Below are 11,044 nucleotides of genomic sequence, written 5' to 3' on the forward strand. Positions count from 1 at the left end.
GGTAATAATGTTTTAGTAAGTGTGTAATGACCTAAAAATAAGAAGCGTTGTGTGTTCGTTACCTGTAGCAGCCCAGAATGGACAAACCAAACACTGCTCTAGATATGGCCGTTTGCGTTTGAGTTTCACATTTCACATTTTTGTGTTCTCACGTCGGCCACTATAATTAGAAGCCTCTACCCGACTAGCATTATCACAAAACACTGATATTTTAACTTGAAACTGCTTTATTAAATGGTTTAAATCACTGGGTCTGTTTGTTCTGGAGAGCAAGAGACCTCTGTGGATAATTCAGCTCCCAGTGAAAACATCCTGAATGTCTGGATCTGAAGTTATCAGAGAAAAAAGGTAAACACACGGGGCGTCGGTAGCTTAGTAGATAGTGCTGGCGCCCCATGCTGCTTTATGCTCTAAAACCAGCTGCCAATAATTTGACCAGCTGAGCTGCAGGTGACATTGTTGGCCGGCTTGAGTCGAGCTCAGATGGCCAGTTCACACCACTGCAACATTCTAATACAGTTCCATCTCGTTGCAAATCCTTGTGTCAGCTGGTTGCAATTTGCAATCCTCACCACTAGACGGCACCAAACCTCCCTAAATCTTAAACACTGTTCCTTTAAATGTCCTGATTTGGCTCTTTAACTGTTTCAAGTGGACATTCGTTTAAACCATGACAGGCTGAGGTGGGTGGGATCAGCGTCCACAGGTCAGAAGAAAGTGCTCTAACGGTGTGTGAATCATAAGACAATCTCTGCGCCAAAATGTCGCACAAAATTATCAATCTAAGAGTCAGAGATGTGAGATTCCCGACGTCTTTGGAGCAACACGGCTCCGATGCGATGGTAAGAAAGTTGCTGCACCACATTACTGTGCTTATATCTGCAGAGGTATGTCCTGAGTGTAACTCTCCACACTGCAGCACACCGACCCGGATTATTCAGCCGCATATGTGGTCGTGGACACGGACTGTGGGCTCAAAGGCTTCGGGCTCACGTTCACTCTGGGGAAAGGCACGGAGATCGGTAAAATTCACACAGCGAGCACTAAACATGCACTTCCGGTATAACACACAGTGTAGCAACATCAAAGGACCGACACAACTCGTCAATGTTTCATGACTACACTGAAGTTTGGGTAACAATGTTGCTGCTGCGTTCAAGTGCTCCGAATAAGCTCCGAATTTTGCTCCGTTGGACACAACTTGTTACTAGTGGTGGACATTAACTAAGTAGACTACATCCTAGAATGAATAAATAAATACACACACACAGAAGAAGAAAATCGAAGCCACCTTTCTATTGTTTCACTTTACTAGAGTCCAGCTCCCCTGCTTGTCTCGTGCTCTGCTGTTTGTTTTCATGTTGGAAATATTTGTTTATTCTCCTATTGCACTATTTGTTGGTCAATTGTTTCCATGTTCCAGAAGGAAATGTTTTGTTTATTTGTTTGTTTTCTGACAGCTTGAGTTTCTAGGTACTAGGAACTCAGATTATGACTGTAACAAAATATAGAATCAATTTATAAAAGATGATACCGTTATATCTAAAACTATCCAACAGGCTATAAATTGGTTAAAATGTGCTCCACCTCCCCATGCTGTAATATCAAAGTGTTGCTTATGTGATAAAGCATCAGTAATAATATGATAAAGACAATAATATAACTCGCTGGCAGGGACACGTCTGCTCAACAAGTATCTTTAATTTAATACTTTGAGTAAATGCTGTGGTAGTTCTGCTTTTACTGAAGTGAAATATGAGTTTTTCTTCCACCACTGCAAATTCCAATAATTGTATTTGTGTATCAAACCAAAGGGTTGTTTAATAATATGTAGCCCACGCTGTACCAGATAAATACTTTAAAAGCCAGGATGCTATTTTCATGGTGGAAAAGTATTTAACTTATGAGATAAAAAATCAGAGCAGATTGTTTTTCCCATGAAAACTTCTCAACATTCTCAAATAATGATCTCGTTAATTCAGAAAAGCAGGGCAAATATATTGTTTCTAAAGTAAATGCAGTATGCTTCCATAAATTCAACCAAATAAAAAACATTTACAAGACAAATATGATACATACGCACACATATACACACACACACACACACACACACACAAAAGACAAAATGGTGAGCCTACTACATACTAATGCAATGTTGCATAGAGCTATCAGAATAGTTTTCATTATTCCGACTGTACCTGAAGGCAACATCTCTTTCTTCACGTGCTTGTGTGCAAAGTTGAACCGCACACCGCCATCTTGTGGTTTGTTAAACACAATGCAACCGATTTCAGGTGCAGTTGGTCAAAGACAATAAAAAAAATAACTCCAAAGAAACAACAACTATTACAACAATAAAACAATACAATGTTAAAAAAAAAAAAAAAAAATCAATAATAAAACAGTCAATAAATGAAAATAAGCAGCAGGGATTAAAATAATACAGAAACAACCATTAAATCTTAAAAACTATGGCTCTGATGTTACTCCAGATTAAAAACCAGATTAAAAAAATGCTGCATTGAGCTTTCATTCTGTTGATTGTATCCCTGCAGTGGTGTGTGCTGTGGAGGCCCTGGCTGCACTGGTTGTTGGGAAATCCCTGCAGGAGATTGTGAGCAACTTCCGTGGATTTTACCGCCTCCTGACCAGTGATGGTCAGATGAGATGGGTAAGAAGAGCAGACACATGAGCACTGACATATAAAGTATTAAAAGATGGAGATAACACTCAACAGTGCAGCCTGGTATTTATTATATTTAGAACAAAAGCAACGTCTCACTGGAGTTTTCTTTGCCTGTCTCCTCCTGGCTCCACATCACATTATATTTATTGCTTACAGCACCTTGCTTTACTTTTCCAAACATGGAGCGAGTGATTCACATCCTCTTATCACATCATAGATTCCTTTTACTACGTTTATTAAGATATATTGCTTTTGTTGTCTCATCCAGAACACGATGAGTCATGGTGTTTACATAGATCCAAAAATAAGAACCACATAAATCCTGTTTGGTTTTCCAATTTTAAAATCATTCTGTTTGTTCTTACGACATCTTGCTGCTGAGTTTACCACAGAATTGTTTCCTCGTATTATTGCAAGGACCCAGCGGCCGTATAGTCTAGTTTCTAAAGGATCAAAAGATCGATGAAAAAGACTGATTAAGACTGATAGAGGACGGAGAAATGTGATGAATCCAGGCTTTTCAGAATCTGAATCTGGTTCATCGCCAAGTAGGTTTTCACGTATAAGGAATTTGCTTTGGTGTACTGGTGCGTAATGTCAACATTATATGAGAGAATGAAATAAAAAATAACAGCAAGAATTGCAAAAATCAAGAAACATACACATAGAATAGAAGAAAATCCGAATAATATGTGGAAAAACCACTATTAAAAAGTCTGTTCAGTATTTTTTAATTAAAATGACAGAGCTGTGCAGGTATTAGAGGTGGTAGTTTGTGCAGAAATGTGCAGACTTGTCCAGGAATGAGCAGAGGAGTGAGTTCAACAGGCAGCATCAGGTGCATGCAGAAGAGGCTCTTCACACACAAATAAAGCAATTTATAATGTGTGCAAGGTGGAAATATTTTTTATGTTCCAAAAATTCTGATTAAGGCTTTTCAGTAAGTAGTGTCAGGTGCGTGCAGCCAAAAAAAAAGCAGAAGAGGCTCTTTAGAAATCTAGTTTTCGAAGCCCCAGAGACACTGTTTGCCATCTTAGTATTTTACATTCTTCAGTTAAGCATTTTTTAGTGCTACCTGCTTATGTAAAGCTGAACTCATGAAGTGATGTCACAGCTGATGTTTCAAGCTCTCATGTGAATCAGTTAGGCCCAGAGAAAGGAGTGATCCACCTGGCCACAGCTGCAGTCCTGAACGCCGTGTGGGACCTGTGGGCGAGAGCGGAGGGCAAGGTGGGGACTGCCTGATGAGGCATTATTAGCAAATCACCATTTCCGCCATAAGCGTGACACTTCATGACTCATGAGCTGTTGTCATCATTTTCCCGCAGCCGCTCTGGAAGCTGCTTGTTGACATGGTGAGTCACGGAAAATGTAGATGTTGATTTATGTCCGGGATGTGACCAAGGGGGGAATATCATGTTTTATGTGTGTCAACGCAGGATCCAAAGCAGATTGTGTCCTGCATTGACTTCAGATACATCACTGATGCGCTTACGGAGGAGGAGGCGCTAGGTGAGACTGGTTTATGATGTGTTATATATGTCCAGCACAGTTTAAGGAAATAAATCCCCTTTTCCTAAATGCATTGCTCACTCTGCTTATCTTTTTTCTGTCAGACATACTGGTGAGAGCACAGGAGGGCAGGCAGCAGAGAGGTGAGCACACTAAACACAGTCATTAATTACCAGGTTGAATGGGATTCTGCAGAATGAAATGGCCTCTTTAGAAACTATCAGGAGTGCTTTTAGCCCGCATAATAGGCCCCAGCACTCCACGATTGCTCCATTAAAACACACTTCTCCTCGGGCGTTTATCACCTATGTGGACTGCTTCTTTGGCCTCCCAGAGGAGCACATGCTGAGAGAGGGTTATCCTGCCTACACCACCTCCTGTGCATGGCTCGGATACCCAGACCAGCAGCTCAAACAGGTCTCTGTGCTGCAAAGTGCACATCATTCCTCATGTTACACAAATCATCCTCAAATAACCTTCACAGCTGTGTGTTTCTGAAGCTCTGCACAGATGCTCTTAAAAGCGGTTGGACCAAGTTCAAGGTGAAAGTGGGTGCTGATCTGGAGGACGACATACGCAGGTGCCGCCTCATCAGGCAAATGATTGGACCCAATAACACTTTGGTGAGGTTGTTTTTCACCCCAGAATTGTATTAACACCAGGAAGTAAAAGTGTACTGAAGTTTATTTGCATTTAGATGATCGATGCCAACCAGAGATGGGATGTAGCCGAGGCCATCAGCTGGGTGAAGAGCCTGGCTGAGTTTAAACCTCTGTGGATCGAGGAGCCCACGTGTCCTGATGACATCCTGGGTCACGCTGCCATCTCCAAGGTGAGGAAGAAGTTTGATTTTCCTGCTAATAAAATAAAGCATGTAAACATGTTTTAGTAGAAACCCAAGATACAAGTATGAACCTGAAAATAACCATAATAGGTCCCCTTTAACTGCTGATAAACGATGTTTGACTTTGTTGTTGCAGGCTTTGGCTCCACTCGGGATTGGAGTGGCAACAGGAGAGCAGGTCAGAGCTCGTGTTTGTTCTACCGTACATATCGCTGGTTGATGAATTGATAGTTTCTAGTTGGGTGACTGTTTCCTCTGCAGTGTCACAACAGGGTGATGTTTAAGCAGTTCCTCCAGGCCTCGGCCCTGCAGTTTGTCCAGATAGACAGCTGTCGGCTGGGCAGCGTCAACGAGAACCTGGCCGTGCTGCTGATGGCCCACAAGTTTCAGGGTAAAACTCAAGACATGACAATTTTTTTAATGAAGCCACAAAAATGATAAAAGAGAGTAAAAGACTGTCAAATAAGTCAAAAAATATATATAGTCTGTATCTGCAGTACACACACTACTACGTCTTTTCCCTCAGTGCCTGTGTGTCCTCATGCCGGAGGAGTCGGTCTCTGTGAGCTCGTCCAGCATCTGATTCTGTTCGACTACATCTGTGTGTCTGGGAGTCTCAGCAACAGGTAAGAGCCGGATTTATTTGTGTCCCTAGTGAGAACTCTTGACTGTAAACAATAAACAACTTCTCATCAGCACTGTTGTTTTTCCTCTTTAGAATGTGTGAATATGTGGATCACCTGCATGAACACTTCACCAGTCCTGTGGTGATTCATGATGCCCACTATATGCCTCCAAAGGTAAGCTGGACAGATGGAAACTATGATTTACATAATTAGTGTCTGCATTATATTACATCTTCGACGCTTGTTGCTTTTGGCCAGTGGTGAAGAAGCAAAGGTCCAGTGTGTAGGATGAAGGTGCATCTATTGGCAGAAATGGTATATAATATGTATAGCTATGTTTTCATTAGTTTATAATCACATGAAAATAAGAATCATTGCGTTTTTGTTACCTTAGAATGAGCCATCTGTATATACATACGGATTTTTTGAAACTGGTCCAGTATTGAGAGAGACCTCTGCAGCTGCAGCAGCTAAACAGGCTGCAATGTAGCTCCTACAGGCAATTATGTATCGTCAATTTACGTCCACTACAGGTTGTTTTTGCCACTGATGGCTTCAGATTGTTATTAGCAGTGTCTTGCAACATTATAGAAAGGATCCCTACAGAGAACTTGTTTTTCTCCTTACCTTTCACTGGTCTGTTTGTTACTTGTTTTTATTAGTGCAGCCCTTTGAGGCATGCTTTGTGATACTGGGCTGTAAGAAACTTCAACTTGACGACTGTAACCAAGTCTCACTCAAGGAGAAGTCTCGTTCTGAGATCTCATGAGAGGTGACTTGTTACAGGAAAAACATGGTTGGAAATGTTAGCGAGAGCCAGAGAGGGGAGTGTTTATTGTGTTGGAGTACAGAAAGCGTAGGTTAGTGTTATCTAAAAGATTTTCAGTGTCACGGCTGACTATTTATCTGATTGGGACAATATGAAAAAGTCACAAGTCACACTAACAGACTGGACCGGTGAAAGATAAGGAATACATTTTGTTTATGTTGGGTCTTTTTTCACAATGTTGTCAGACACTTCAAATAATCTGAGCCTGTCAGCAGCAAAAACAAGCTCTTTCAGTGGACATAAATTGATGGTGCAGTATTTAAAGTATTACATTGCAGCCTGTTTCCCCACTGCAGCTGCAGCGATCTGTCTCAATACTGGACCAATTTAAAAACAAGTTGTCTCCACTGGTCACTTTGACACAAAAACATGAGAAAATACAGTCGAGGTTTAAAAATACCAGAGTTTCAATTTAAGTACATACAGTACTTGAGTGACTATTTTTGGCCACTTTCCACCACTGCTTTAGGCACTTGAGTTCACTGTGCTTATTGTTCCCAGGATCCAGGCTACTCCTGTGAGATGCTGGAATCATCAGTGCAGCAACATCAGTACCCTGAAGGAGAGGTGTGGAAGCTGCACGGAAACAAATGAGGACTTTATCTGAAACATTTTACCCAAGGCTCTTTTAGACTCGTGACTAGACGGGGTTAAGTGGACTAAACCACAGACGTGTAGCAGACACTGTAACATTCTGACCTTTGTAATATTTAATTGTGTTTTGCTGCTAGGCTCCAAGGCCAATAATTCTGTACAAATCAATCTGAAACAACAGTCTTTATTTACAATTAGAAATAAGTAATAAAATCAAACAGATCAAACTGGCATTTACAACAAGCAACCTTAACATTCCTCCTCTGGTGATGAAACTAAGTGCATCAGCAGTTCAACTACAAAAAATGTACCATGAGTGGAGGTTTGTTTACACTTGGAGGAAACACCTCTGGAAGACCTTGATATGGTTTAAAGGGCCAGTTCACCAAAATCACAATAAAATTAACGCACTTACCTTTTTTGTGATTTGGATGAACTGAACTTAAAATATGATCTTTCTTAAAAAGAGAGTGAAGGATGTATACAGTACAAATAAAGCAATGTGACACACATTTTGAAAAGCACTTCCTACACACCATTAACTGTGTTTTTAAACAGCCATCTGCATCTTAATGGTGGGATGAGGGTTGTAGTCACAGATCTCAAAGTCCTCTGCACGGAAATCATTGATACTCTCCACTGTTCTCAGGATCTTCAGCTTGGGGAAGGGGCGGATCTCCCTCTGCAGCTGTAAAGTCAGACACGTGTGTAAGTTTGAAATCAAGCAGAGCAGAAAGACAGAGAAATAAATCTTAAACTAACTTACCTGTACTTTAAGAGGTTCGATGTGGTTCAAGTAGATGTGAGCGTCTCCCAGAGTGTGAACAAAGTCACCAGGCTGAAGGGACAGAGAAAAAAAAAAACACGACAGGTGAGGTGAGCACAAAACAATGTGCTGGAAATGAGTTTTAACAACAGCGCACTGCTCTTACCTTGAGTCCTGTGATGTGTGCGATCATGTACGTAAGAAGTGCATAGCTGGCGATGTTGAAAGGCACCCCCAGGCCCATATCACCAGAGCGCTGGTACAGCTGACACGACAGCTCGCCGTCACACACGTAGAACTGACACAGGGCGTGGCAGGGGGGCAGAGCCATGAGGGGCAGGTCTGAAACAGCATATGAGAATAAAGATTTAATATAATAAAACATCACTACAATCAGGTTTAAAGAGAGTCCTAACGCAGTTTAGGATTAGTTCGAGCTATTTTTGATTTTAATAATGCCACACCTTTGGGGTTCCAGGCGCACATGATGATCCGTCTGTCCTCTGGATTCTTTTTGATGGTGTCGATGACCTTCTGCAGCTGGTCGACACCTTGTCCTATGTAATCTGATGAAGGGATTGATGAAAAAAGAATCATTGAAGATGTTTTAATTAATCCATTTAAAGGAATAGTTCTTCATTTTGGGAAATAGGCTAATTTGATAGATCTACTTTTTAAAATAGAAGCTGAACTGCAATTCTCAGTGGAGATCTACACAGTCGATCATCTAATGTGATCATTCACCTGCAGGACGCCTCAGCCTGCAGCTTTTCCATGTGATTTTGATCGTACAACCAAATTCGGAAAAATGTATTTGTTGTGACTTTAAAGTGGAGATGCATAAAAACCTTCAAAATGAGAATGTGTAGTAGTAAATATGAACCCTTTGTCATAAAAAAAAAGCTTTGTCACTTCACAGTAGACTGGATGTGGTTGTGACAAACCGTACCTGCGTGCATGTTTGTGTACTCGGCACCAAAGTGCCTCCACTGGAAACCGTACACCGGCCCCAGGTCGCCCTCCTCTCTCTCTGTGAACCCAGCGTTGTCCAGGAATTCCCGGGAACCGTTGGCCTCCCAAATCTTCACCCCTTTCTCTGAGAGCTCCTTGGCATTTGTTGACCCCTGTGCAAGACAGTGAGGAAACATCAGAGCCAGGTCAGTGCTTTTTGACATGAAACCTCAGACAGAAATGCTGCGTGTGAACTTAAAAAGTCAATTCACCCAAGCCAAGTTTTGAGATTTCAATTTCCATGTCTAAGAATGGAACTTCGTGATGGTCTAAAAAAAATTTAAGAGCATAATATCAGTTTTCATAGGGACTATTTATTTGGTAGAAAGTGTTCGAATGAAAACTTTCAATATGGTGTGGATAGTTCAGACTAATGGAGATCATTTCTGGAAAGCCATGCCACTGTTATTTTATTGTCTTCTTTTCAAATGTGGATAGATTGAAATCTAAGCAGTAAAACCCAACACTATCTGCATGGCTTCATACCAATAGGAGAAAGTGGGAAAATATTTTTTTCTGCGAAAATAATTTGGGTGAACCGACTCTTTAAAAAGGATCGATCTCGTCTTATCTTGATTCCTCACCTTAATAAACCACAGCAGCTCTTCAAGGATCCCTCTCCAGAACACTCTCTTGGTCGTCAGCAGGGGAAACTGATCTACAAATAAACAGGAACAGGTTAATAGATAATTACAGACAATATTAATAATTACAGAAAGTTGTTTAACAGTGGTGAAAAAGTAACAAAGTACAGTTAATAGCCTGACAGACGCAGGATTTTGGGCAGTACTCCTGTCTTGTATTCATTGAATACTGCCCCTACAGGTCAGAACAAACTTTGCATGTTTCACTCTTGCTCACCTGTGCACATTTGTAGTAATTGCAACCATGATTACTCTGTTTGTCTTTGTGTCACTGCACCCTGAAGAAGGCGCAAGCCGATACGCGTTGGTGTAATTTTAATGAATGTAGCCCACTAAATTAAAGGCCTTTTACATTTTTCAAACCCACTTGAGTGCCTGGACTTGGATTTTTTTTGTGCCATTTTTTTGGCCAAAAGTTTTCCTCTTATTTTGGACATATCTGTAGCTTATTTCTGGCTCTTGTACTGAATTACTTTTACTTTACATGAGTATTTTGATGCCATGCTATTTTAAACTTCTACTCCTCTAAAATATATAAATATTGTACTTCTTACTCCACTACATTTATTTCATTTGAAAGCTTTATTTAATAGTTGCATAATTAAAATTTTACATATACAACATAAAGGATGCAGTGTCGATTGAGTAAGTCAGTGTACAGTTAAAATTATTTCTATTATTTATACATAGTATATAACTTATGCAACTAAATGGGGACATTCTGCATCTTTTACTGTTGATACTGAGTCTACTTTGCAGTCACTGTTGAATTTTCAATGTTGTACACTTCTGTAGGAGTATTTTACATTGTGGTTTTGCTTTTACTGTAGTAAAATGACCTGAAACTTCCCCCACAACTGTTTCCTATCAGTATTTTAACATTTACAGGTTAAACACACCTTTCAGACTGTATCTGCCCTGAACACCAAACACAGAGAGGACTCCTGTCCCGGTGCGGTCCCCCTTCTTGCGGCCGTTCTGCATGATGTACTCGATCTGATCCAGGTACCCGCGTTCATCACAGAAAACACCTAAGTTCTTCTTCTCTTCCGGTGGCGGCGGCTGAGTCTTTTCCTCCATTTTACAGCCGTCTGCTATGTGTATTTCTGTAGTGGCGGGCATTTTGGTTCACCTCACAGTAGACGGTGTGATACTGAGAGTTGCTGTGTTGTTAGTGTCACTGGTGGTCTGTTCCCGGGCGATTTCTGAAGAACCGCCGAAACGGCTCGGCCGGCCCCAACAGCTTCTTCTTCTTCTTCTTGATTTCCGGCAGTGTAGACGCTGAACTGCGTATTACTGCCCTCCACTGGTCGTTATTTCTAATCTACTTCAGATTCTTCTATAGGCCCGTTTCCACTGAAGAAGTTCCCGGTACTAGGCCCGTTTCCACTGAAGAAGTTCCCGGTACTATTTGGGGGGCAGGAACTACTACAGGAACGTCCTCTTGCTCGGCTCTCTCAACCGCCGTGTCTCCACTGAGAGAGCGGAGTACGAGGAAGGTTCCTGTAAAGTTACGGGCTCTGGATGTGACG

At 41.3% G+C, this 11,044-nt stretch overlaps 2 protein-coding genes across 3 annotated transcripts; one reads left to right on the forward strand and one right to left on the reverse strand.

The window, feature by feature from the left end:
* The first annotated feature begins 601 nt into the window (after nucleotides 1–601).
* enosf1 (enolase superfamily member 1) lies at nucleotides 602–7,493 on the forward strand. 2 transcript variants are annotated; one of them, XM_050056940.1, is made up of 15 exons: nucleotides 602–842; nucleotides 920–1,022; nucleotides 2,556–2,671; nucleotides 3,830–3,916; nucleotides 4,015–4,041; nucleotides 4,126–4,198; nucleotides 4,303–4,341; nucleotides 4,533–4,615; nucleotides 4,699–4,821; nucleotides 4,896–5,030; nucleotides 5,179–5,220; nucleotides 5,304–5,433; nucleotides 5,569–5,668; nucleotides 5,761–5,842; nucleotides 6,999–7,493. In XM_050056940.1, the coding sequence occupies exons 1-15, from the start codon at nucleotides 762–764 to the stop codon at nucleotides 7,089–7,091; spliced, it is 1,314 nt and encodes a 437-aa protein (XP_049912897.1). In that variant the 5' UTR covers nucleotides 602–761; the 3' UTR covers nucleotides 7,092–7,493. The 2 variants fall into 2 exon arrangements, with proteins under 2 accessions (XP_049912897.1, XP_049912898.1); XM_050056941.1 differs by lacking the exon at nucleotides 920–1,022 and having other exon boundaries at nucleotides 689–842.
* Nucleotides 7,260–10,774, reverse strand: tyms (thymidylate synthetase). Its single transcript, XM_050056942.1, has 7 exons — nucleotides 10,412–10,774; nucleotides 9,453–9,526; nucleotides 8,807–8,981; nucleotides 8,322–8,423; nucleotides 8,024–8,199; nucleotides 7,858–7,929; nucleotides 7,260–7,779 (listed from the first exon to the last, which is right to left on the reverse strand). The coding sequence occupies exons 1-7, from the start codon at nucleotides 10,632–10,634 to the stop codon at nucleotides 7,642–7,644; spliced, it is 960 nt and encodes a 319-aa protein (XP_049912899.1). The 5' UTR covers nucleotides 10,635–10,774; the 3' UTR covers nucleotides 7,260–7,641.
* Nucleotides 10,775–11,044: the final 270 nt, after the last annotated feature.

The sequence above is a fragment of the Epinephelus moara genome, chromosome 11 (genome assembly GCF_006386435.1).
Source record: "Epinephelus moara isolate mb chromosome 11, YSFRI_EMoa_1.0, whole genome shotgun sequence".
Lineage (NCBI taxonomy): Eukaryota > Metazoa > Chordata > Actinopteri > Perciformes > Serranidae > Epinephelus > Epinephelus moara.

Bases quoted from the DNA above. Each gene is read 5' to 3' on its own strand.
- tyms (XM_050056942.1), bottom strand. From the start codon at position 10,634: ATGCCCGCCACTACAGAAATACACATAGCAGACGGCTGTAAAATGGAG. The intron at 9,527-10,411 runs GTGTGTTTAACC...GTTTATTTGTAG, and splicing joins GGGCAGATACAGTCTGAAAG to ATCAGTTTCCCCTGCTGACG. The intron at 8,982-9,452 runs GTGAGGAATCAA...TGTCTTGCACAG, and splicing joins AGCTGCTGTGGTTTATTAAG to GGGTCAACAAATGCCAAGGA.
- enosf1 (XM_050056940.1), top strand. From the start codon at position 762: ATGTCGCACAAAATTATCAATCTAAGAGTCAGAGATGTGAGATTCCCG. The intron at 1,023-2,555 runs GTAAAATTCACA...GTATCCCTGCAG, and splicing joins GGGGAAAGGCACGGAGATCG to TGGTGTGTGCTGTGGAGGCC. The intron at 5,434-5,568 runs GTAAAACTCAAG...CTTTTCCCTCAG, and splicing joins GATGGCCCACAAGTTTCAGG to TGCCTGTGTGTCCTCATGCC.